The sequence below is a fragment of the Musca autumnalis genome, unplaced genomic scaffold (genome assembly GCF_047663935.1).
Source record: "Musca autumnalis isolate F117 unplaced genomic scaffold, ASM4766393v1 scaffold_4, whole genome shotgun sequence".
In the NCBI taxonomy this organism is placed as follows: domain Eukaryota; kingdom Metazoa; phylum Arthropoda; class Insecta; order Diptera; family Muscidae; genus Musca; species Musca autumnalis.
Window position 1 is genome coordinate 52,062,178 of NW_027411977.1, and position 24,320 is coordinate 52,086,497.

The 24,320-nt window shown below is 32.0% G+C and overlaps 2 protein-coding genes across 2 annotated transcripts in view; both read left to right on the plus strand.

Moving 5' to 3' along the window:
• LOC141404293 (2-oxoglutarate dehydrogenase-like, mitochondrial) overlaps positions 1 to 11,193 on the plus strand; it is a 99,337-nt gene extending 88,144 nt beyond the window's left edge. The window contains exon 11 of the mRNA XM_073987756.1: positions 10,805 to 11,193. Coding sequence (XP_073843857.1) covers positions 10,805 to 11,120 — 316 coding nt within the window. The 3' untranslated portion in view covers positions 11,121 to 11,193. The remainder of the gene's footprint in view (positions 1 to 10,804) is intronic.
• Positions 11,194 to 22,755: 11,562 nt separating this feature from the next.
• Positions 22,756 to 23,903, plus strand: Bgb (core-binding factor subunit big brother). Its single transcript, XM_073980274.1, has one exon. It carries the CDS (start codon positions 23,018 to 23,020, stop codon positions 23,663 to 23,665), a length of 648 nt encoding a protein of 215 aa, XP_073836375.1. The 5' UTR covers positions 22,756 to 23,017; the 3' UTR covers positions 23,666 to 23,903.
• The last annotated feature ends 417 nt before the right edge of the window (positions 23,904 to 24,320 follow it).

Consider the following 24,320-nt stretch of genomic DNA (forward strand, 5'->3'; position numbering starts at 1 on the left):
ATGCGATTTTCACTCCAGACAAAAAGTCGACTACGATTTTTAGACTTTTGACTGCAAAAAGTCGATTAATGGGAAGTCGACTTACATATCCCTAGGATTGGGTTTCCTCCGTTCCGGCACGTACCAAAAGAATCCCGAGCAGGTGTACCGGGAGATGCTGGTTGATGAGAGAGAAAGACGACGATCGCCTAGAGAGAGCATATGACCGTAGCCCTGGGCATGACATTAAGAGTATTCTAGAAGATTTTAATGCTAAAATTGGTAAGAAAAATAACTTCGAATTCTTCGAATGATTTATGAACAAATATGCATTGAGGGAAAATACCGGCGTCGTATGAAGCACGAGTTGTACCAGCCAATCTACATACATCGAAATACATAGTAAAACGTACCGAGCTACAAAGATTGCGTTGGCTGGGCCATGTTAAGAGGATGGATAAAGATGCTCCCGTCAGAAAGTAGTCAAGTGGAAGGTGGAGGTGGAGAAGTAAAATAATGATCGATACGTTTAGGCATTTATTCTTAGTTCGGCTTATGGAAGAAAACGTTCTCTTTGGAATAAAAGCCATCTAAGAAAGTTATAGGGTTTTTATCGTTTTACCAAAATTGTCCAACCAAATCCACGTAGATACAGTTTATATTAAAACTCCTTATCGAATATTGTCAAATTCGTTGTAGCACAATTATACTTCCGGATTTACTTTGTATTTAGGATAATCAGTTGACAGAAAACTTATTTTCAAAAATGTTCCACACACAACCATGTTTCTTATGGCGTTTAATGAAAAATGTCACTAAATTAAAACAAAATCTGATAAAACACATACATATGTATTTGGGAAAAACGAAAATTTTCCATCAAAAGTTCTTGTCCCAGTGATGTTTCTCAAAAAAAAACAGAATAGCCTTGAAATTGCCTTCAGCGAAAGTATATTTCTCTTTATTGTTTGTGGAAATTGTCTCTGAAATATACATATGTATGTATGTATGTTGTTATTGTATATTAATTAATTTTTTCTAAATTCCCAAATTCCCCTCTTAAATATATTCGTTTCTAAATGAGGAACGTGTCTAGTTTATTTTTCCTCTTTTACTTTAAAAATTTTGCTGGTGATCCCCCCACTACCATATTTCATTTATTGTGTTTTTTTTTTTCTTTGCATCTTATTTGTATTATTTCATTTTAGATTGCTTTAACTTGATGGTCTTGCCAAAAAAATATACACTAAAATCGCGCACAAACATACACTCAAATATGCATGAGCACTTAAGTGGCAGATATCACCCATACATATAAACTTAACAGCCGTATAATCACTAAAACAACCGGCAATGCGACGACGGCACTATGCCCATTGTGTTATGGTTTCTGTTGTTATTTGTTGTTGGTGTTTTTTTCTTTTCTTATTGCCAATGGCGGTTGTTGCTGGTGTCTCTTTGTTTAGAAGCTATTCGTTGATATTCTATTATTTCAAAAAAAAAAAGATTTCTTGGCATTCATTCATTATTTATTTAATATATGTATGTAAACAACAAAGTTGTTGTTTTTGTTGTGAATTTAGAATTTTGATTTTATTTGTTTCTTTGGCATAAATTTTTGCAAACTATACAAACACATGTAGGTTTGGGAGTGTGTGTGCTTGTTCAATTAATTAATAAAACTGAGATTATATATTCTCTTGACTTTTTTGTCTTGGAAATATTCAATTGAAAAATTTTAGACATCATAAAGGAATTCCACAATGTGTGAGAAATTTCTTTTATAGATTGTTTCGTTTTCTCGAAAATGTAATTTTTCACATTTTTTCATTAAACTGTCCGTTTTAATTTGTTCATATATCACAGTGAAGAACATGATTTGTGGCCAATAATCAATTTTCGCCGATCATGGTACGGCGTGACGTATGAGTAACATTTGTTCAAAGAATTTGCAGCACTTATACGCCATCGTATCATTAACAAGAACATGCATATTACAAAATATTGTTGGCAAATGAGTATATCTAAATATGTAATGCATTCGATGGTCATCATAACCACAATCGGAATGCATAACGTAGGAAATATGATTCATTTATTAGAAGGGAATTGGTTTGAAGGTCGATGAAAAAATATGCCTTAAAAAATCTACGTTTATTGGTCTGAAGGTCGATGAAAAAATATTCTTTAAAAAATCTACGTTTATTGGTCTGAAGGTCGATGAAAAAATATTCTTTAAAAAATCCACGTTTATTGGTCTGAAGGTCGATGAAAAAATATTCTTTAAAAAATCCACGTTTATTGGTCTGAAGGTCGATGAAAAAATATTCTTTAAAAAATCCACGTTTATTGGTCTGAAGGTCGATGAAAAAATATTCTTTAAAAAATCCACGTTTATTGGTCTGAAGGTCGATGAAAAAATATTCTTTAAAAAATCCACGTTTATTGGTCTGAAGGTCGATGAAAAAATATTCTTTAAAAAATCCACGTTTATTGGTCTGAAGGTCGATGAAAAAATATTCTTTAAAAAATCCACGTTTATTGGTCTGAAGGTCGATGAAAAAATATTCTTTAAAAAATCCACGTTTATTGGTCTGAAGGTCGATGAAAAAATATTCTTTAAAAAATCCACGTTTATTGGTCTGAAGGTCGATGAAAAAATATTCTTTAAAAAATCCACGTTTATTGGTCTGAAGGTCGATGAAAAAATATTCTTTAAAAAATCCACGTTTATTGGTCTGAAGGTCGATGAAAAAATATTCTTTAAAAAATCCACGTTTATTGGTCTGAAGGTCGATGAAAAAATATTCTTTAAAAAATCCACGTTTATTGGTCTGAAGGTCGATGAAAAAATATTCTTTAAAAAATCCACGTTTATTGGTCTGAAGGTCGATGAAAAAATATTCTTTAAAAAATCCACGTTTATTGGTCTGAAGGTCGATGAAAAAATATTCTTTAAAAAATCCACGTTTATTGGTCTGAAGGTCGATGAAAAAATATTCTTTAAAAAATCCACGTTTATTGGTCTGAAGGTCGATGAAAAAATATTCTTTAAAAAATCCACGTTTATTGGTCTGAAGGTCGATGAAAAAATATTCTTTAAAAAATCCACGTTTATTGGTCTGAAGGTCGATGAAAAAATATTCTTTAAAAAATCCACGTTTATTGGTCTGAAGGTCGATGAAAAAATATTCTTTAAAAAATCCACGTTTATTGGTCTGAAGGTCGATGAAAAAATATTCTTTAAAAAATCCACGTTTATTGGTCTGAAGGTCGATGAAAAAATATTCTTTAAAAAATCCACGTTTATTGGTCTGAAGGTCGATGAAAAAATATTCTTTAAAAAATCCACGTTTATTGGTCTGAAGGTCGATGAAAAAATATTCTTTAAAAAATCCACGTTTATTGGTCTGAAGGTCGATGAAAAAATATTCTTTAAAAAATCCACGTTTATTGGTCTGAAGGTCGATGAAAAAATATTCTTTAAAAAATCCACGTTTATTGGTCTGAAGGTCGATGAAAAAATATTCTTTAAAAAATCCACGTTTATTGGTCTGAAGGTCGATGAAAAAATATTCTTTAAAAAATCCACGTTTATTGGTCTGAAGGTCGATGAAAAAATATTCTTTAAAAAATCCACGTTTATTGGTCTGAAGGTCGATGAAAAAATATTCTTTAAAAAATCCACGTTTATTGGTCTGAAGGTCGATGAAAAAATATTCTTTAAAAAATCCACGTTTATTGGTCTGAAGGTCGATGAAAAAATATTCTTTAAAAAATCCACGTTTATTGGTCTGAAGGTCGATGAAAAAATATTCTTTAAAAAATCCACGTTTATTGGTCTGAAGGTCGATGAAAAAATATTCTTTAAAAAATCCACGTTTATTGGTCTGAAGGTCGATGAAAAAATATTCTTTAAAAAATCCACGTTTATTGGTCTGAAGGTCGATGAAAAAATATTCTTTAAAAAATCCACGTTTATTGGTCTGAAGGTCGATGAAAAAATATTCTTTAAAAAATCCACGTTTATTGGTCTGAAGGTCGATGAAAAAATATTCTTTAAAAAATCCACGTTTATTGGTCTGAAGGTCGATGAAAAAATATTCTTTAAAAAATCCACGTTTATTGGTCTGAAGGTCGATGAAAAAATATTCTTTAAAAAATCCACGTTTATTGGTCTGAAGGTCGATGAAAAAATATTCTTTAAAAAATCCACGTTTATTGGTCTGAAGGTCGATGAAAAAATATTCTTTAAAAAATCCACGTTTATTGGTCTGAAGGTCGATGAAAAAATATTCTTTAAAAAATCCACGTTTATTGGTCTGAAGGTCGATGAAAAAATATTCTTTAAAAAATCCACGTTTATTGGTCTGAAGGTCGATGAAAAAATATTCTTTAAAAAATCCACGTTTATTGGTCTAGAGGTCGATGAAAAACTATTATTTAAAAAATTGGTCCGAAGGTCGATGAAAAAATATTCTTTAAAAAATCCACGTTTATTGGTCTGAAGCTGGATTAAAAAAATATTCTTTAAAAAATCCACGTTTATTGGTCTGAAGGTCGATGAAAAAATATTCTTTAAAAAATCCACGTTTATTGGTCTGAAGGTCGATGAAAAAATATTCTTTAAAAAATCCACGTTTATTGGTCTGAAGGTCGATGAAAAAATATTCTTTAAAAAATCCACGTTTATTGGTCTGAAGGTCGATGAAAAAATATTCTTTAAAAAATCCACGTTTATTGGTCTGAAGGTCGATGAAAAAATATTCTTTAAAAAATCCACGTTTATTGGTCTGAAGGTCGATGAAAAAATATTCTTTAAAAAATCCACGTTTATTGGTCTGAAGGTCGATGAAAAAATATTCTTTAAAAAATCCACGTTTATTGGTCTGAAGGTCGATGAAAAAATATTCTTTAAAAAATCCACGTTTATTGGTCTGAAGGTCGATGAAAAAATATTCTTTAAAAAATCCACGTTTATTGGTCTGAAGGTCGATGAAAAAATATTCTTTAAAAAATCCACGTTTATTGGTCTGAAGGTCGATGAAAAAATATTCTTTAAAAAATCCACGTTTATTGGTCTGAAGGTCGATGAAAAAATATTCTTTAAAAAATCCACGTTTATTGGTCTGAAGGTCGATGAAAAAATATTCTTTAAAAAATCCACGTTTATTGGTCTGAAGGTCGATGAAAAAATATTCTTTAAAAAATCCACGTTTATTGGTCTGAAGGTCGATGAAAAAATATTCTTTAAAAAATCCACGTTTATTGGTCTGAAGGTCGATGAAAAAATATTCTTTAAAAAATCCACGTTTATTGGTCTGAAGGTCGATGAAAAAATATTCTTTAAAAAATCCACGTTTATTGGTCTGAAGGTCGATGAAAAAATATTCTTTAAAAAATCCACGTTTATTGGTCTGAAGGTCGATGAAAAAATATTCTTTAAAAAATCCACGTTTATTGGTCTGAAGGTCGATGAAAAAATATTCTTTAAAAAATCCACGTTTATTGGTCTGAAGGTCGATGAAAAAATATTCTTTAAAAAATCCACGTTTATTGGTCTGAAGGTCGATGAAAAAATATTCTTTAAAAAATCCACGTTTATTGGTCTGAAGGTCGATGAAAAAATATTCTTTAAAAAATCCACGTTTATTGGTCTGAAGGTCGATGAAAAAATATTCTTTAAAAAATCCACGTTTATTGGTCTGAAGGTCGATGAAAAAATATTCTTTAAAAAATCCACGTTTATTGGTCTGAAGGTCGATGAAAAAATATTCTTTAAAAAATCCACGTTTATTGGTCTGAAGGTCGATGAAAAAATATTCTTTAAAAAATCCACGTTTATTGGTCTGAAGGTCGATGAAAAAATATTCTTTAAAAAATCCACGTTTATTGGTCTGAAGGTCGATGAAAAAATATTCTTTAAAAAATCCACGTTTATTGGTCTGAAGGTCGATGAAAAAATATTCTTTAAAAAATCCACGTTTATTGGTCTGAAGGTCGATGAAAAAATATTCTTTAAAAAATCCACGTTTATTGGTCTGAAGGTCGATGAAAAAATATTCTTTAAAAAATCCACGTTTATTGGTCTGAAGGTCGATGAAAAAATATTCTTTAAAAAATCCACGTTTATTGGTCTGAAGGTCGATGAAAAAATATTCTTTAAAAAATCCACGTTTATTGGTCTGAAGGTCGATGAAAAAATATTCTTTAAAAAATCCACGTTTATTGGTCTGAAGGTCGATGAAAAAATATTCTTTAAAAAATCCACGTTTATTGGTCTGAAGGTCGATGAAAAAATATTCTTTAAAAAATCCACGTTTATTGGTCTGAAGGTCGATGAAAAAATATTCTTTAAAAAATCCACGTTTATTGGTCTAGAGGTCGATGAAAAACTATTATTTAAAAAATTGGTCCGAAGGTCGATGAAAAAATATTCTTTAAAAAATCCACGTTTATTGGTCTGAAGCTGGATTAAAAAAATATTCTTTAAAAAATCCACGTTTATTGGTCTGAAGGTCGATGAAAAAATATTCTTTAAAAAATCCACGTTTATTGGTCTGAAGGTCGATGAAAAAATATTCTTTAAAAAATCCACGTTTATTGGTCTGAAGGTCGATGAAAAAATATTCTTTAAAAAATCCACGTTTATTGGTCTGAAGGTCGATGAAAAAATATTCTTTAAAAAATCCACGTTTATTGGTCTGAAGGTCGATGAAAAAATATTCTTTAAAAAATCCACGTTTATTGGTCTGAAGGTCGATGAAAAAATATTCTTTAAAAAATCCACGTTTATTGGTCTGAAGGTCGATGAAAAAATATTCTTTAAAAAATCCACGTTTATTGGTCTGAAGGTCGATGAAAAAATATTCTTTAAAAAATCCACGTTTATTGGTCTGAAGGTCGATGAAAAAATATTCTTTAAAAAATCCACGTTTATTGGTCTGAAGGTCGATGAAAAAATATTCTTTAAAAAATCCACGTTTATTGGTCTGAAGGTCGATGAAAAAATATTCTTTAAAAAATCCACGTTTATTGGTCTGAAGGTCGATGAAAAAATATTCTTTAAAAAATCCACGTTTATTGGTCTGAAGGTCGATGAAAAAATATTCTTTAAAAAATCCACGTTTATTGGTCTGAAGGTCGATGAAAAAATATTCTTTAAAAAATCCACGTTTATTGGTCTGAAGGTCGATGAAAAAATATTCTTTAAAAAATCCACGTTTATTGGTCTGAAGGTCGATGAAAAAATATTCTTTAAAAAATCCACGTTTATTGGTCTGAAGGTCGATGAAAAAATATTCTTTAAAAAATCCACGTTTATTGGTCTGAAGGTCGATGAAAAAATATTCTTTAAAAAATCCACGTTTATTGGTCTGAAGGTCGATGAAAAAATATTCTTTAAAAAATCCACGTTTATTGGTCTGAAGGTCGATGAAAAAATATTCTTTAAAAAATCCACGTTTATTGGTCTGAAGGTCGATGAAAAAATATTCTTTAAAAAATCCACGTTTATTGGTCTGAAGGTCGATGAAAAAATATTCTTTAAAAAATCCACGTTTATTGGTCTGAAGGTCGATGAAAAAATATTCTTTAAAAAATCCACGTTTATTGGTCTGAAGGTCGATGAAAAAATATTCTTTAAAAAATCCACGTTTATTGGTCTGAAGGTCGATGAAAAAATATTCTTTAAAAAATCCACGTTTATTGGTCTGAAGGTCGATGAAAAAATATTCTTTAAAAAATCCACGTTTATTGGTCTGAAGGTCGATGAAAAAATATTCTTTAAAAAATCCACGTTTATTGGTCTGAAGGTCGATGAAAAAATATTCTTTAAAAAATCCACGTTTATTGGTCTGAAGGTCGATGAAAAAATATTCTTTAAAAAATCCACGTTTATTGGTCTGAAGGTCGATGAAAAAATATTCTTTAAAAAATCCACGTTTATTGGTCTGAAGGTCGATGAAAAAATATTCTTTAAAAAATCCACGTTTATTGGTCTGAAGGTCGATGAAAAAATATTCTTTAAAAAATCCACGTTTATTGGTCTGAAGGTCGATGAAAAAATATTCTTTAAAAAATCCACGTTTATTGGTCTGAAGGTCGATGAAAAAATATTCTTTAAAAAATCCACGTTTATTGGTCTGAAGGTCGATGAAAAAATATTCTTTAAAAAATCCACGTTTATTGGTCTGAAGGTCGATGAAAAAATATTCTTTAAAAAATCCACGTTTATTGGTCTGAAGGTCGATGAAAAAATATTCTTTAAAAAATCCACGTTTATTGGTCTGAAGGTCGATGAAAAAATATTCTTTAAAAAATCCACGTTTATTGGTCTGAAGGTCGATGAAAAAATATTCTTTAAAAAATCCACGTTTATTGGTCTGAAGGTCGATGAAAAAATATTCTTTAAAAAATCCACGTTTATTGGTCTGAAGGTCGATGAAAAAATATTCTTTAAAAAATCCACGTTTATTGGTCTGAAGGTCGATGAAAAAATATTCTTTAAAAAATCCACGTTTATTGGTCTGAAGGTCGATGAAAAAATATTCTTTAAAAAATCCACGTTTATTGGTCTGAAGGTCGATGAAAAAATATTCTTTAAAAAATCCACGTTTATTGGTCTGAAGGTCGATGAAAAAATATTCTTTAAAAAATCCACGTTTATTGGTCTAGAGGTCGATGAAAAACTATTATTTAAAAAATTGGTCCGAAGGTCGATGAAAAAATATTCTTTAAAAAATCCACGTTTATTGGTCTGAAGCTGGATTAAAAAAATATTCTTTAAAAAATCCACGTTTATTGGTCTGAAGCTGGATTAAAAAAATATTCTTTAAAAAATCCACGTTTATTGGTCTGAAGCTGGATTAAAAAAAAATATTCTTTAAAAAATCCACGTTTATTGGTCTGAAGCTGGATTAAAAAAAATATTCTTTAAAAAATCCACGTTCATTGGTCTGAAGCTGGATTAAAAAAATATTCTTTAAAAAATCCACATTTATTGGTCTGAAGCTGGATTAAAAAAATATTTTTTTAAAAATTCACGTTTATTGGTCTGAAGCTGGATTAAAAAAATATTCTTTAAAAAATCCACGTTTATTGGCCTGATTGTGGATGAAAAAATATTCTTTAAAAAATCCACGTTTATTGGTCTGAAGCTGGATTAAAAAAATATTCTTTAAAAAATCCAAGTTTATTGGTCTGAAGCTGGATTAAAAAAATATTCTTTAAAAAATCCACGTTTATTGGTCTGAAGGTCCACGTTTATTGGTCTGAATGTGTGTACAAATTTTAAGAAAAGACTTTGTTCGTTATAAACGTAATTTCTTTTAACCGATGTTCGGTATATCCGAATTCTACCGTGTAATTCTTTGTTTTAGCTTACTTTTGCATTTAAAATATTAAAAATTTATAAAAAGCCGAAAAGTCCACCGCTATTAATTTTTGCCTCAAAAACAGGCCAAAATTACCTATAGTGCAACGTAGGAAAATAAATCATTGCTTTCCGTTAAAAAAATAACATAAAACCACAAATAACCTATTAAATTTCGACATACCCACCAATCATGGAGTAAGTGTGCATGAAAATCCCATGCAATTCCTCTACCGAATTATTGTAAAAATTTATGAGTTCTTAATCCAATGATCGATATATGAGCTTTTAAAGTTTAGTGAATCTTTTCCTTTCTTTTTGCATTTTTAATGAAATATTTAAAAAACAATGAAATGTTCAATGAACTGATATAAGTAAGATTTATGACATGCTCTCCACATACCCGTACATATGTATGTTTGCCAATATGCTTGAACGATTATAGGGTTGGTCAAGTTTTTACTCAATACAGACGATATTGAATATACAAACATATAGACATACATGTCAGTACATACATACATATCTTTTGGCATCTCTTACTGCCAACAAATCCCATCGTATATTCGAACATACATATAGATACATGTACGTATGTATGTATGTATATAAAATCGGTGAATATAAATTAAAAAATAATGCATAAGGCTGATGGGATGTTGTTACTTATCTCAGAAAGTATTGACATGCCCCCGAAAAAATTGTATAGTCCATACTTCAGGGGGTATAGGTTTCTCAATGCCAAAAAATGTTATAGTCAAGATCACAACTACTAACTGCTTTTAAATTTTCAAGAAAGGACTTGCACACGAAAAGATTATATCCTTGTAATAAGAATCTGAAGAACATCTTCTGGAAACTGAGATAATTATTTGCTAGAAGTACTTTCTTTATATAGTAGTACAACGGCTGTGTGGATATATGAACCTATATGCGCATTTAAATATGTATGTAACATGTATCTTTTTGTGGACATTTATAGTGCACAAGTGTGTATATAAATGTTTGAAGTATGAAATATTTGAAACATTTTCATGATTGCTTTTCATCATATTTTTTCTGTTGGCTTAATTTTGTGACGGTATTTGGCAAATTGGCGCATTTGTTTGGTTAAAAAACGTCTTTGTGGGATGACGTTTTAAATGCTTTCGCTCGGGGTTTTTTATTTGTTGGCAAAAAAACATCATAAGAGTGAACTCTTGCGAATCAAATTGAAAATACAAATGATTGATTTTTCTTTTTGCTTTTTTTTGAATTTTTGCATAATTGTCAATGAGTGAAACAAAAATGTTTTCATGATGGCGCCTTTTGCTTGCGAAATGTGTGCAAATATTCAACTAATTAAATTTAGTTTTTCCTTCTTGTTAATTACCCAAAAATTGAAATGAATACTACTTCTTCTATATCGTTGTTTCTTCTTAAGTTTTTTTTTTCGTCTTATCTTATTTTTAGTTTACAAATTCAGTATCATGGTCGCCCCACTGCTGCTGCACCTTCGACTGGCAATAAAAAACAACATGAACGCGAATTGCATGATTTTATAGTCAGCATATTCGGTGAATTGACCGAAGCCGAAAAGGAAGTACTGAAGAAAGAGGAAGAGGCGCGAATGGCAAAGGCCAAGGCCGATGCTGAACAGCGATCTAAAGTAGCACAAGCAACCAAATCATCGAAGAAGGAAACTGCTGAAAAAACTGGCAGCAACGACGACATGTCAAATTCTAAAACACCATCAAATTCGGATAAACCAAAAGATGGGAAGAAATAAAATTGGATGGATTTTTGTCACTGCATTTGTAATATATTTTTGTTTAATAAAATTCTAGTAAATTTTGACATCACATGTTGCGTTTTTCGGGAAAAACATTTAATTTCAAGAAACTAGTGTACAACAAGATCTATTTACCAGTAGTGGGATTCTGTAAAGCGGGGTACACACGATCAGTTTTGACTGTCGATTTTTCGGAATTATCGATAACTGTCCAACCGTCCAGCAACCACAAAATATTTTGTGATTGCCTGATGACTGACAAAAGTGAACGGCCACACTGGCAAGCAACCGATTATTTGAGCAAAACTGATCGTGTGTACCCCACTTTACTCATTTTTGCTGTTATCGATAATTGTCGGTAAATGGTCTGTTCCAGTACTGCAAGAATCTACTAATTTTTACTATTTTTTCCGATAACATAAAGAAAAAAATGTTATCGTAGTAAAAAATAGTAGATTCTTGCAGGTTCTGGAACAGAGCAAAAACTAAAGCTTGGTACACATTGTCAGTTTTTAATGACAGCATTGTTGTTGCTTGCTAGTGTGGCCGTTCATTTTTATCAGTCATCAGGCAATCGCAAAATATTTTGTGGTTGCTGGACAGTTTGACATTTATCGATATTTCCGATATTCCCTGCTTAAAATGCTTATAATTTCGATAATTAACGAAATTTTTTGGTAAGTTTATACAGGGAAAGTTGATGGGAAGAAAATTGAGTTTATGGGCGAGGGAGTAGAGAGGAATAAGAGGTTTTTCTTCGTATACAACCTGAAGTTGGCTGCAGATTTGTTTTTGCATTTTCTTTCATTTTATTTTCTCTGTCGAGAAACAAACAACAGTGGAAACAATTGAAAAAACCCATTTGGAGGAAAAACTATTGCTCTGTTCCAGAACCTGCAAGAAGCTACTATTTCTTACTACGATAACATTTTTTCCTTTATGTTATCGGAAAAAATATTAAAAATTAGTAGATTCTTGCAGTACTGGAACAAACCATATATTTTTAAGCAAAAATAATTCGAAATAAGTGGAAATATTAAAATTAAAAAGCAATTCAAGGGTTCCTTTAATAATTAATTGTTTATCACACACGTCCATTTTTACTTTTCATTACAATTTTGCCTTGGCTTTGTTTTTGAACAGCGCAATGAGAAAATGAGTGTGAAGAAGAAAAATTATAAAATTGACACAAACATGATTTCCGTGCCTGAACAACAAGGAAATTTTAAAAGAAATTGAGAAGAAAAATTTTCTTTCCAGTTTGAATGTCTAAGCACGGTCTAACGATGAATAAAAAGTAGTCGCTAGCCTCTACCGACATAAACAGTGATGCCAACTTTTCTTTATGTTTTTAATCATAATTTTGCGATTTAATTTTACCGATTTTTGTCGGTAACAGCAAAAATGAGTTACAGAATCCCACTACAGGTCACATAAAGCGGGGTACACACGATCAGTTTTGACTGTCGATTTTTCGGAATTATCGATAACTGTCCAACCGTCCAGCAACCACAAAATATTTTGTGGTTGCCTGATGACTGACAAAAATGAACGGTCACACTGGCAAGCAACCGACTTTTTGAGCAAAACTGACAGTCAAAACTGATCGTGTGTACCGCACTTAAAGATCACAACAACAACTCAATTATGACCGAAAATTCTTCAAGCTGCAAAAATGTTTGTTTACGTTTTCATACAATTCGTTTACAATAGCTTTGTTCCGTGACGGTAAAGTTTCTTCAAGATTTGCAATTTTTAACTCGGAAAGCGTTCAACCCATTGAAAAAGCATGCCCTCACACAATGACAACCCATAAAGTATGCAATAGAAAAGTATGGTGCCTGACGCTGTAGCAAAGTTACAAACCATTTTCACCAATACATTCACACTTTTCTCTATGCATACCCCCTATACCATCAGGCGAGAGAGCGCCCACGCGCGCTCATTTAACGTTGCTCTCTCCACACACACAATTCAACCAGGGATAGAAAATTAAAAATATCAAAAAGTACTAAAATGGTACTTTTTTCATTTTATTATTTTTTAAGAAAAAAAAAATATACAGTAAAAAACTACAACAAATGCTTATATCTATGAAATCTGAAGAATGTTGCAAAATGGTCTATATTTTTATACCTTACTGGAGGGTATAATTAACTTTGTCATCCCGTTTGTAACACATAGAAATATTCGTCGGAGACCGTATAAAGTATATAACCAGTTCCGTCCGTCTGTTGAATTCAAGATACAGCTCTCAATATTTTATATGGAGCTGTTTTATATGGTACAGAAGCTTCAATTACTCCTAGGTTTTCGGTATTTTGAAGGTTTGAGCCACATTATCATACCAAAATTGTTGAAATTTGGTATTTAGTCTTCGTTGGGGCTACAAACTGTCCCCCAGAAATTTATCAGTGTGGGTCCACGTGCTGATATAGCCCCCAAAGAACGGTATTTTAAAAGTTTTAGCCTCATTACCCCATCGAAATTACTGAAATTAGATGCTTTAAATTCGATATGGGTATAAAACATTCCTATGGAGAATGTGGGTATAAATGTACATTTTAAATAGCCTAGAACTCACAAACTGTCGAATCCAACACCAATTTTAACCACATTTTAGCCGATAGCCTTAGATGCTAGTGCTATTTTTTATATAATTTTATTGAAATTTTTTATTATAATAAATATTTGAAATAAATAAATAAAACAAACTGTCGATAGTCCGACTATCGTTTTGATAGCTGTCGTAAAGGCTTATTTATATTGTATTCTGAACAAATTATTTTTTAAATAATTCGTGACAGGTAGTCCAAAAAAATTTTTGGTGGCCGATGTAAATTTTATTTTTCGTCAGTAATCAGAACAATAGTCAGACTATGGATAGTTTACCAGCACTAAAAGAGGTATTGCAGGTTCTCATATTGGAATGTACTTCGATACCGCTCGATGTCAAGTCTTTTAAATAATTAGTCTACCGTAGTGACTGTAACTTGATATTTCGGATTCTCAAAGGGTGGAAGAGATACACGAAGAAAATGATCAATATCGGTTTATAATTTGGTATATTCCCAACTTGAAGGTACATACATACATCCAGATTTGTTAAATTTCTAGCAATTTTAATCTTGAATTTTGCATTTTAAGTTCCACATACATACATTTTTTCTAGACTAGAGTATGTGAAATGGTACTGAACTGGCCGCGGGGTACTTCGGTGAAATGGTACTGAAAAAAGTACTACCGAAAACGATATCATTTTCGAACATTTGGTGAATGTTTTTTCTTCACAAGAAAGAACTACCGAAAACGATATAATTTTCGAACATTTGGTGAATGTTTTTTCATCACAAGAAAAATTGTTTCGAGAAACATTTTGTAATTTGATTTTTTTTTTTTTTTTTTTTTTTTTGTTTCAAAAAATAATTTTATGTTGTTTGTAAAAAATCCCCCTTTGCTTTTTTAAATAATTTCGATATAAATGCTACGTATAATATAAACAATATGTGTGTTCGTTTACTCAAATTGTTACTGGATGTTGTTCGTTTACTCTACAGTACAATGCAAAAGACCTTAGCCGATTACAAGAAGTTACTGAACATGTACAAATTTGTACAAATTGTCGAATAATCGAACACACCTAATAATGGTCTGTTTCACTAAGACGATTCAAATTCAAATTCGTTCGAATTAATACCAAACTGTTTTTGTTTGATTGAAAACACAAATGAATCAAATATTTTTTCAAAAAACAGAAGTTTGGTTGTAGTTCGAACGAATTTGAATTCGATTCGTCTTAGTGAAACAGGCCATAAGTGTTGATAAAGACAACATATGGGTAGGTTGCCAAACACAAGACAACTCATTACTTTCAAAGGCAACGCTAAGCGTTTGTCATGAAAGCACAACTAAATGGGAAACTCCCCATTGTGGTTGTAAAAAAAAAAAACAAAATGCATTTAAAAGAAGAAAAGTTCGAGGACAGCGAAGTCGCTCCACATCCGATATGTCTGAGGAGCCTTTACCAAAGGCGAAACATGTCATGTCACATAGTGGTGGGTGGAGGGTTCGAATCGTCGGCTTTCCTTTTTCACTTGCATTATTGATTGATCATCAAGCTCGATTCCAACGAGAAATTAATTAAAAATTAATACTAAAAAAAGGCAAAATTTTAGAACAAGACAACAATAGGTCTGTTCGATAACCCAAAAGTTTGCACAAATTTATACAAACTGTTACAAAATGCTGTTCGATAACAATCTTGTTCAATAAAGAGAAATGAGAAGTAGTTGCAAGTACTTGCAAGAACTGGCAAATACTTTTTACTTGCGAAGTTATCGAACAGGCCTAATGTTTATCAACAGTTACATAACGAGTCGCGAACACAACAAAGAAATAAAAACTTCGCCACATTCGCTAATAATATTATTGCCGATATTCGAAATCGAAGGTTTTCCTGCCACAAACTGAGCGACGAATGAATCGTTTTAATTTCATTCTCGTGTGTTGTTCTCGAACAAAATATCCGCAAAACTATCGAGAAACATTGGAAAACGAAATCGTTTTCGATAGGAATGGTATGCTGGGTTATATCAAAGTTATAGCCCGTTTAGACTATACCCTTATACGATGATTAAGGGCATTATCTCGATTTAAGTGCTTAATCCACCCAAATCCAATCTGATTTACCATACAAAATTAAATCAAATCAAAACTTGGATTTGTTTTAAATCAAATGTTAAATCGAAATATTTTGATATACAACAATGCTTTTCGCAATGCAACTATTGCAGTCTGTACCAATATTGGCAACTATGTTCATGTGTCGTTTATTTACTAGGGTTATGACTGTTTGACCTTTCTTCTCAAAAATGATTTCCTGTAGCGAGAGTGAATGAACTTTTGCCTATTAAAAATTTGCTCCAAAATTTTTTTCACGTTGCACGAATAAGTGACATTTTGCTTATTAATGACTAATATAATATTTATTCCATTTAAATATTGAAAAAGGTCCCATGGAATAAAGCTATATATCGTCACCATAAATGCCGGAAGACGTAACCCACAAAAATAAAACTTTACAGGAGAAGCAAAAAACGTTATAAAATGAAAACGGTGTTATAAAATACCGAAAATCTTTAGTATCGTGTTTTAAGACAGAGAAGAAACATATTTTTAGAAAAAATTTTAATTTTTTTCCAGAATGTTAGAAGCTGTGTGGGTTACGTCTTTTGGTATTGTATTTTTCTGAAATGCCAAACGACGTAACCCACAATTTATTGAGTATACATTTGAAAAAAGTAGTATAAATGGACAATTTTAATTAAATTAGAACTAGTTTATTGGCCTACGCGGCTAAGCGAACTTTAAACTAGCAATCTGACGGTGTTGGGTTCAAATCCCAATCTTAACGGTGATATTTCAGTAGATCACAATTAGGTGAACGTCTATTCCAACCAGCACTGCAATTACTTATAATATCAAGTGTATTATATTTAAAACATCAGATCCAGAATATTATATTTATTGTGGTATTTAAGTCAATTTATCCAAAAAATATAGTTAATATATATTAAGTGATGTGTAACAATTTAAATGTAACTTTTAATTCTGATAAGGAATGTTGCCATAAATGTAATGACAATCACTTGGAATTATGTGTTTTAGGACTAGCAGGTGCTGAAGTTTCTTTTTTGAAACTTTTAGCCCCTGTGCGTATCTATCCATTGCCACAAACTCTCCGGATCAAACGCTAATGTTTGCAGTTTATTGGATCTCCTGTCTATTTGCATAAGTAAACAATACAGAAAAGTTGCGTTTTTCTCTAGACCTGTTTGAATATCATAAAAATCAGTTGAGTTTATCCAATCTCAAGCCATTATATATGTTATACCACGGGTTGATAAGAACATTTTTCGGCAAACTTACACTATAATCGTAGTTGTCTTTAAAAAACATCTTTGTTTTAGACCGACGAAAAATTTGAGCATATTCACGTTTTCGGGTCAACGTCTCATAAGACTTGTCACGTGCATCACTTTTTGTTGCCATTTGTCTTCAAAATAACCACTTACTTTTTTGTTGTTCTTGGGTGGTTTATCTAAATCATGGCATAGGTCGGTCTTCTGACATCATCTTCAATTAGACACTTCAATCACTTTTTTATTAAAACTTTCGGCATTTTACCGAACCTGGGTTTTGCCTATGACCTGCGTATAAGTGGAAATATCCAAAATTCCCACAAATCTGAATTTTGGTGCAAAAAGATATTCGAGTTACAAAAACCGCCTAAAGTAAAAGTTGTAGATGTAAAAATTAGCAACAAGAATGGTCTTTATAATTTTTAAAACGGAATCACCAGTCATGAGGTATCGTCATCTGAGAGTCAAACTAAACATATAGGGAAATAAGCCGCATAAGAGTCGAACCGGTTAAAATAACCAGGCCATGTGATAGGATTTCTATAAGCTTCCAAACGACACCCACTTTGTAGTAATAGGTTCAGTAGAACCGGGTCTAACCCGGTTTTTTAATCCGGACTTTCGGATCAAATAACCGGATAACCGGATCCGCCCCAAAGGAAATTATACATTTCCGTAATCAGCTCAATATACCCTCTCTCTGGCATTATAATTGCTGCAAAAATCAAAGACTTAATTGTTTGTACTGCTGTTTAATTTTCAAATAATGTGGATTACGCCTTTTGTATTTTATGAAAATTACAGTATGCTGTTACGTCTTTTGGCATTTCGTGAATAGGATCGCTATTTTTAAACGCAGAACTTTGAAATTTTGCCAGAGCATGTATTTTTGCTTAATGTATCAGATTCCACCAAAAAACGAATTTCGATTTTCATGTCGGTTACGTCTTCCGGCATTTATGGTGACGATATGATATAAAATGATATATGTATATGTAATAATATGACGATAAAATTGGTGAGAAACAAAAGCTTATGTCATTCTGGATATGTCGTGTAGCTTTAACGATTGTTTTGAGTTATTTATGTGATTAAAGTGACTCCAAAATTTTTTTCCCAAAAGCTCATCTATAAAAACTTATGCGTGAGTTTTTCTATCGAATCACCTTGTAATTAAGATTTTATCTAATCTTATGCAAAAGCTCATCAAAATATGACACAGGGATGTGAGGTTGTAAAAAAGTCATAACCCTATTATTTACATTTTTCAAATAACTGTAAACACAACCACACAAAAACAAACAGAAGCGGAAAAATATTAAATAAAAATAAAATGGATGTAACTTTAATTTAATATAACTTGTAAACAACATATTTAAAAGCAATTTGTCAGTTTATTTTTTGCAGTATTCCATTCAATTTTTATTTTTCAAGCAATTCTTTTTGCAAATTCGCGTATGTATACGTAATGGGTACTTTACACGATATGTATTTTACATATGGATTGTCACTTTTTATATACAAAATGTATACGCAAAGTGACAACCCATATGTAAAATACATATCGTGTAAAGTACCCATAAACAAAGATCAGCTGACTGGCATCTTATATCATTTTAGACTAGTCTAAACAACTAGGATTTGAAAGTTGGATTTAGAAATCGAGTCAATTTAAAATGACTAGTCTAAACGGGCTATTAGTAACAATCCCGTGATCGGGCTTCGGAAGAATAATATATTATTCGCCTGCACTAACAACAGCGAAACATAATACAAATTCGCGGAAAAATCGCCGAGAAGCATAGTAGAAGATTCGTCGTAGCGATTGTTTATAAACAATAATTTTTGAGAATCGTCTACGAATGGCAACTTACTCGCGTTGGTGAATTTTATATAAAAATTCGCTAAAAGATCACCGGAAAGATATATCTGAATAATCTGATCCAAACATTGTCCAACAATCTTCCAAATGTTTGCAGGGATCAGTATTGAAAAACTCACACAGTCGCATTTTTATTCAAAAAGATAAAATGACTAACTGGTTTGACGCTTCCGTCACAACTGGAAGTTATAAAAGCGATAAAATTGGCATTGACGAAAAAAATAAATTTAATTTTTTTATTTTTTATTGTTTTATTATAATTGTAATTTGTAATTTTTCATATTTTTACATTTTTGCTTTTATTTTATTACTACTTTACATACTTAACTGAATTACTACTGAATTTTCGTCAACATAATTTTACCATTTTTAAAATCTGTTGTCGCCTGGCCCGGGATTAGAACCCACCGTTCCATATAATACTCCGATAGACTAATGGCCTCTATATGTTCAACGTTGTACAAAATAAATGAGTGTAAACAATCGCTTTTTTGATCTAAGGTAACTAGGCGTTTACACCAGACAGTTTGTCTTCAAATACAACTCTGAATTACTAACACATACATACATTTGCCGGCTGTCTTCCAGCTGTCCATCATTTTTTTTACAGACAGTCTGGTTAACAAATTTTTGACATTTTAGTGAAAAAGAAGTGAGATGATAATTCAAATGTGTTGAAAACAAAAGAATATTTACAAAAACAAAATATGTAAACGGAGAACGAAAAGGAAACGTTGATTTTCATTCATAATTTTACAACTGTTTTTGCAGTTGTCCGGACGCCTATGTCACACAGGCAAGTTTGAGGTTTTTGACATTCAATACATGTGTAAACGCAGGGTAAGGTACGCAAGGGATTCTACACAAGGGTTAAAATGAGATAATGAGCATGGTTCAATGAAACTGTTTTTGTAAAATGACAACAGTCGCCTTTTAACCCTTTTTCAGGCACTTCTAAGAGACGCATTTGCTAAAAGAAGATGTACACTCCACGTCAGTAGAATAGAACAACTAAAATTTTGTTAATGTTAGGCCATGATTATATTATAGCATTTTGCAGGGTTAACCTTCTTAATGAGGATTTATTCGACGTATACGCAAAGGAATTAACATCTGAAACACAGTGGGTTTGTTAAATCCGGTTATATATAAACGTACTATTAGCTTATTTATCCCAACACGAATGTATCTACGTTTCTAATCTTCTAGGGATTTAAAGTCTAAAGTCTGTTCCGTATCAAACACATAAAAATTATGTTTCTAGCTCTTCGCGAAATGATTTTTTGATCAATTTTCCGATAGTACTTTGAAAAATAGGCATTTATTTTTGGTCATCGGGATAGAACAGTCATTTTATTTTCGCGAATTTTTGAGACGGTGTACACTCCCCGAGAAAAGGCCTCGAAAATTCTTCTATGGACAGGTGCAAATCTCGGGAATGGAAACAAAATTTCTTTTAAATTGTAAATTTTTCCCTAATAGTGCGTTTAGAATTAAAAATCCACTCAATGTCAAATGTTCTAAATCCACTGGATTTTATTTGACGGATATTGTATGGAATTGCCACTTTTTACTCGAAAGCGTTCCTTTACTTCAGACACCATATAATTTATATGGAAGCAGTTTACAACTTTTACTACTTTTGCCGGTTTTACCATTTTCAAAAGTAAAGGAACAGACCAAGTATAAGTTCATAGTCTAACTGCTAAACTTAGTCCCAATTTACATTAGGCGAGTTTACTTGCGGCAATTGTCAGTTTGTAGGTGAGAGAGGGGGCTGAGAGGCAAAGGGTTACCATATGCCTCAGCTCTCTCTCCATCAAACTGACAATTGCCGCAAGGAAAATTGCCTAATGTAAATATGGACTTAAATAACGACGGGACGTACACAAATATTTCACCAACCTACCAAAACAACGCTCTCTGAGCGTTCGTATTACCCAAATACGTTGAGTCCCAAATCACATTTAAAAGACAAAATCCGCGACCGAAACTTACTTAAATGTTTTCATTCGTAAAACAAATAATTTTCCTTTGCAATGAATTGTATTTCATGTTTTGTTGGGCTTTTGTTTTTCAAATACAAAACACACACACATACGAACAATAACGTTCTGTCAAAGTTAAACTTTTTCAACTAACAAAAAGTATACGCTCGACGTATTTCGGTAGTTCTCATAAGAATACATGTGTTCTACTTTTTTCACCACACACGCCCTGGTTATACGTCCGTAATTAGGTATGGGCCTAACAGGCGGGATTTAATACTTTCTCCTATGGACAGGTGCAAATCTCGGGTATGGGAACAAAATACGTTTCCGGGACAAAAAGTATACATCGTTGGAATCAGAATAGAAAGCGCTACCTGTGGTGAAAAAATTTAAGTCATAGTAAATGTTCTGAAACAGACATACATATATGGTCTGTTCCAAACTGCACAAATCTACTAATTTCTATTTTTGTCTTTTTTTTCAAAAAAGAAAAATTGTTATCGTATAAAAATTTGTAGATCCTTGCAGGTTCTTAAACAGACATAAAATGTTTTCCTTTATAAATACATATGTATGTATGTCAAAAATTCAAATTTAAAAATGGTAGATTCCAGCAGGTTCGGAACAGAGCAAATATTTACATTATAGCGCATTTACATCAGACGGCTTGCTGTAACACGGTTATCAATTTTATGCTAAGTTTACATTTACGAAATCCACTCGATTTCAACTGTCAATTCCATAGCTCAAACGTCAAATGAAATCTTATCTGGATTTCATTGGACGTTTAACCTATGGATTTGACAGTTGAAATCGAGTGGATTTCGTAAACGTAAACCAAGCATTATTGATAAGATTGTACATATAAATTTATAATTTTTTTTTTCAATTACAATTTAACATGGTATAAGTAAAGAGGTAGATTTAAATGAAAAAATCTATAGAACCCTTGTTTTTCTTGAATTCCTAAAACTTCAAAATAAAAGCAACAAGTGGATTTGTTTACAATGTATTTTTTGAGCATTTTATAAAAAACGCGAAAAATGAATGAAGAGTTAAGTTTTCTCCACATAATCGAGTTGTGAATATGATTAACTGATTGTTTCAATGCAAATCTCACCAATTTCTTCCATACAAATGGTCTAAATACAATTTTAAAAATCATTGAATTCGATTGTTTTTAAAATTGTTTGGCATATTATTCAAACACCACACACACATACACAGTTTGTTTATATTGTTTTGAAGTTTTAGGCATACTCGAATGAAAAAATTTAAATTGACATAAAGCTTTGGCTAACCTTTCTTATTAAACCATGCAATTTAATATATTTTATTATGCTAAGTTTACATTTACGAAATCCGCTCGATTTCAACTGTCAATTCCATAGCTCAAACGTCAAATGAAATCTCATCTGGATTTCATTTGACGTTTAACCTATGGATTTGACAGTTGAAGTCGAGTGGATTTCGTAAATTTAAACCAAGCATTATGTTGAAAATGTAAAATGTTTTGTTTTGAAGAACGCACACGCAACACGCACATATTTAGTGTTCAACATTATGTGTGTTCGTTTACTCAAACCCACTTTATGAGGACTTATTTGACATTTGCGCTATGGAATTGACATTTGAAACCCAAATCCACTGGGTTAATCCGGTAAAGTGTAACCGGGGTATTAGCCGATTACAAGAAGTTGCTGAACTTGTACAAATTGTTGAGTAAACGAAAAAACCTATTAATTGCTTTTCATTTACGCGTATTTACATTACCATTGTATTGGAAAATCATTGAAAATTGATAGCCCGAGATGGCATTTGTTTGCCAACGCCGGTAAACTATTTAGCACGACTTTGTTCTCTGCTAGAAAAACCGCAAAAAAATAAGTATAATACAATTCGATTCATACCGTTCTTGTTATAAGAAATTTAACGCCACTGACAAAAAAATTTGCTGAATTACAAGTAGCAGAATATATAAACAAATAAATCTTTCTTCTCCATCGTTTGAAATAAAAATCAACGAAAATAGCGGCTCAACATAAGTGGGTGGATTATTCCCAAGCCCAAATTTGCTGTTTCTTTGAGAATCAAAACACAATGAACGTGAACGAGGCTGCATTAGCTGGTATGTTGCCATACGATTCCATTGGTCTCTATGAGCAACCTAAACCACGTTTCATCTTCAAGATGCCCAGGGTGGTTCCGGACCAAAAGTCCAAATTTGAGAGTGATGAACTTTTTCGTCGTCTTAGCCGTGAAAGTGAAATACGCTATACGGGTTATCGTGAAAGGGCTTTAGAGGAACGTCAAATACGTTTTCAAAATGGTTGCCGTGAAGGACACACCGAAATATCATTTGTAGCTTCGGGAACAAATTTGCAATTGGTATTTAATGCCACTCAAAATCCTTATATACACGACAAGGAATGTGATTTCGATAAGGAACATGGTAAGGTGTACATCAAATCGTATTTCATAATGAATGGTGTTTGTGTACGTTTCCGTGGGTGGTTGGATTTGGAACGTCTCGATGGATCTGGTTGTTTGGAATTTGACGAACGTCGAGCAATGCATGAAGATGCTATATTGCGAGATCAAATCGATAGATATAATCAACGTTTGAGAGAATTTGAAGATTCGAAGCGAGCCTATAGAGAAAATCGCCCCGAAGACTTGGAAGCTGTGCGACGTGGTGTATCTTCTGGAGGTATTGGAGTTGGTGCTGCTAGCATGTGGCGGCGTTAAGAATAGAATAAGAAGCCAGCTTACATTATATATAGTTTTAATCTTGCCACAACCACATAACTTGGTCCTAAAATAATGCAATATTTTTAATGCTACAAATTTGATTTAAGAATCTCACACTAAAGAATGTAGATGATATTGACTGAACGAAATGATTGATAAACCACACACCAGTGAGTTTATGCGGATTTAATAGTATTAAGTTTTAAATAAGATACCAAATATTACTACTATATAACTTGTGTTGTATTATTGAAGGGAAATGGAAACTGCATAATTTCAGCATCATATGAGCCGATAAGGGCATACATCGATTAACTCCATAAAACGAAAAGTTAAGAAACTCGATAATGTAATGTATTCTGTTGTATATTTACCATTTAACGAAAGAATAAACATAATAAGTTATGACTATATAAGGACTTTGAAACTTAAATCTACGATTTTTCAAAAAGTGGAGTTAATCGATTTGTGCACTGAGCGGCTCATATCTGTATTAGTTTGGGAGCAAGTTGAGTTTTCGCACTAACCCAGCCAGCATTTCTTGAAATTTTTAATCAAATTTGAGTCTTTTTTGATCCGGCTGCACGATTAAAAAGCTGGAATATGAGCTAATTTTCTTATCATAAATGACTCCGTTGTCGGGAGAAAAACG